This window comes from Cystoisospora suis (genome assembly GCF_002600585.1).
Source record: "Cystoisospora suis strain Wien I chromosome Unknown contig_1914, whole genome shotgun sequence".
Lineage (NCBI taxonomy): Eukaryota > Apicomplexa > Conoidasida > Eucoccidiorida > Sarcocystidae > Cystoisospora > Cystoisospora suis.
Window position 1 is genome coordinate 285 of NW_027154714.1, and position 3,264 is coordinate 3,548.

The following is a 3,264-nucleotide window of genomic DNA, read 5'->3' on the forward strand; positions in this document are numbered from 1 at the left end:
TTCTTTCTTTCTTTCTCTCTCAAAAGCTCTCTGTTTCATAACTTCGTAAAATCGCATTATGGCGGCTTTCTTCTTTGCGTTTTAGCCCCCTGACATGACGACGTAAAAGATCGCCTGAGAAAAGAGAGAGCGGTCCGTTGAGTGTTGTTCCTCCTCAGGTTTGTTTTCCATTTCTCCTTGACACTTTCCTTTTTCCTTTCTTTCTTTCTTTCCTTCCTTCCTATTTGTCTTGAGATTTCTTGAACTGAGAAGGTATCTTTCTCAGTCTTGTCACGGTCATTCATCTTCTCCAATGCAGAGCTAATGAAGAGTAAGAAGAAGAAAGAACCTTTTCTTTAGAGTCATCTCCCATGATTCTCCGTCTTCATTCTCCCATGGCGAAGTTCGTCAGGGGTCCTTTTCTCTCTTCTCTTTTCTTTTGAAGATCGTTGTCACTTTTTCTTCTTCTTCTTCCGAAAGAGTCAAAGAAACAGATTCTTGAGGTTTTTCATTGAAGAAGTAAGAAAGAAAGACAAGCAGAGATAACGGCACACCTGCCCACCTCACTTCTCTCCTCTCTTCAAGCGACTCGACTCGGTAGTCATCCGTCATTATCATCGTAATCCTCCTTCTTTTCATCATCTTTTTCCGTTCCTTCTTTTTCGTGTTTCTTTTTTCTCAAAAAGGATACCTATTCTGTCTTTCTCTTTCCAGCAGTGAAACGAGATAGGAAGATAGAAAGGAGAGAAGGATTGTTTCTTCTTCTTCTTCTTTCTCTTGAGAGGCCCACGCGCCTTCAGGGTGTTTTCGACCAAGAATAGGCGTTCGATTCCTTTCCTCTGTAGGTCTTCCATGCCGACAAGAAAGAGAAATACAAATGAAGCTTTAGTCTTCTCCTCCTGCACCTCCTCCTCCTCCTCTTGGTCTTTTTGTTGACAGAATTTATCTCACTTCTTTCTTTCTTTCTGTCTTTCTCTTCTTGTTCTCAGTTTGTCTTTTGTCACGCTCGTCTGAATGAATGAAGTCTCGTGTGTGGATTTTTGCCCCTTGTATGACAGGCAAAGGTGTCGCCTGTCTTCTGTTCTTTTTCTTCTTCTCATCTAGACAGGAGCAGAGGGCATGCATCATGTAAAGCAGTTTCCTCTTTCCTTTCTTCTTCGTCGTCTTCTTGTCAACAGGCAGGCCCTATTCTTCTCAGTCATCTCATACATTGATTCGTCTTCTTCTATTATTCCTTGCCTCCCTTCACGCCACCTTCATTCTTCTTCTCTTCATCTATCTCTCTTCATTTTTCCCTTTTGCTTCCATCTATCTATCTACCTATTTCTATCATCTTCATGCCCTTTTTTCTCTAAACGTCCTTTTCGTATCTCTTCATGACTTCTCTTTCTTCTTTCTTCTGTTCGTCTTGTCAAGTGTCTCTTTCCTCTGTCCTTGGCTAAGTGAAGAAAAAGATGCCTTTGCTTCCCCATTCACGCCGTCTCCCCGCTCGAGAAGAAGAAGAAGAGTTAGAAAGAGAGAAAAAGAGAACAACTCGCTCTTCTTCTTCTTCTTCTCTTCTCTCTAACTCTTCTTCTTTTCCTCCTAAAACATCTTCTTCTCTTCAGGCACCCCCTCGTCAATCTCCCCGTCTTCTTCTTCTTCTTCAGCAACAGAAGCAGGAGGAGGAGCAGAAAACAGCCGCGAAAGGCCAAGAGGATGTGAATGAAAGAGAGAAGAGAGAAAGGAGAAAAGGAGATAAGACGTCATCACCGCAACCAGAGGAGGAAGAAGAAGACAAATCCCTATCTAAGTCTTCTTCTTCTCCTCCTCCCCCTCTTAAAAGATGTTCTTTAGCTTCTTCTTCGGCGCTTCATCGAAAGCGAAGTGCCACATCGACACGTCAAGGAAGTAAAGGAGGAGAGGAGGGAGAAGAAGAAGATGAGAACGGACAAGAAGACGAAGAGAGAGATGAAGATGGATTTCTCATTCCTATACCTCTTCACTCACGTGGCAGAGGAAGAAGAAGAAAAGACATGAAGAGTGGAAAAGAGTTGGAGAAAGAAAGTCAAAACAAAAGACGGGAGGATGAAGAAGGAGAACACAAAGATGAAGTGTCTGTCTCAGGTAAGTCGAGGGGGAAAGATAAGGAAGAAGAAGAAAAGTCGAACGGGAGAACCAGAACAACAGCCAAGAAAGGGAGAGAAGAAGAAGAAGAGGGAGAGGAAGAAGAAGAAGAGGAAGAGGAGGAGGAAGAGTCGCCTTCGAGTGAAGACGATGATCCCGATGACGAAGATTATGAAGAAGAGGATGAAGAAGCCATGGCTGGGAAGTGGAGAGGACAAGACCAAAGAAGAAGAAGAAGTTCTTCTCTCTCAAACCACCGTGAGTCTGTTTCAGATCATTCCTCTTATCAAGATGAAGAGGATGGAAGAAGAAGGAGAAGAGACAAGGGTGAGATGCCTATGAAGAGAGGAAGAATTACTCCTGTGAAGAGATCTTCTGGGGATTCTCTTCACCCTGGATTGGCACGGGGGAGAAGAAGAAGAAGAAAAACGTTCTCTTCTATCTTCGACGAACTTCTTCCTCCCCCTGATAAGAGAATGATAAATCCTCATCTAACTCATTCAAATCCTTTCTTCTCTTTCTCGTCTTCGTCTACTCCTTTCTTTCCTTCGATCCTCCCCTTGTCTCACCAGCCACATCATCATCATCATTTTCATCCGTCCCTTTCTCTTCTCTCCCCTTCTTCGTTTCCATGGAGGGGACACGAGGTGTTCAAAAGTTTTCATTCAAGTCCCGCCGCCGTCTCTCCTTCTCTCGAGACTTTCCTTAGTGCCAGCGTGATAATGAACGAACCCCTTCTAGCTGTTGAAGCTCTTACACAAGAGCTCTGTCTCGTCTCTTCTCTACTGGGTCGAGGGAGAAAAGAACAAGAAGAAGAACAAAAGGCTGCATGCAGTGCTTCTTCTTCTTCGGAGATCCATAGTGGCGTCCTGTGTATGTCGCGGATTGCGGCGGCAGTAGGAAATCTCCTGCTTGAGGTAAGAAGAAGAAGAAGAGATAGAGAGAGAAAGAAGATGAGAGACAAGAAGAAGAAGAAAAGAGAGAGCAAGTGGGGGAGGCTGAAAGGATGGTGAGAGAGATGGAGAGATAGACAGATAAAGAGATAGATCAATAGAGAGATAGAACAAGGGAGATGGAAGAATGGAAGACCCTGATTCGTGTCTTGTGGCAGTTTCCCTGTCTTTGTTTTGCTCGTGATGCCTACAGAAATCTTGTTCTTCTCTCTCTCTCTCTCTCTCC

At 43.9% G+C, this 3,264-nt stretch overlaps 1 protein-coding gene across 1 annotated transcript in view; it reads left to right on the top strand.

Moving 5' to 3' along the window:
• The window catches only part of CSUI_004167 (uncharacterized protein), a gene marked incomplete at its 3' end in the record, with an annotated part of 3,244 nt that extends 263 nt beyond the window's left edge, over positions 1-2,981 (top strand). The window contains exon 1 of the mRNA XM_068064360.1: positions 1-2,981. This exon is cut by the window's left edge and continues 263 nt beyond it. Coding sequence (XP_067923664.1) covers positions 1,434-2,981 — 1,548 coding nt within the window.
• Positions 2,982-3,264: the final 283 nt, after the last annotated feature.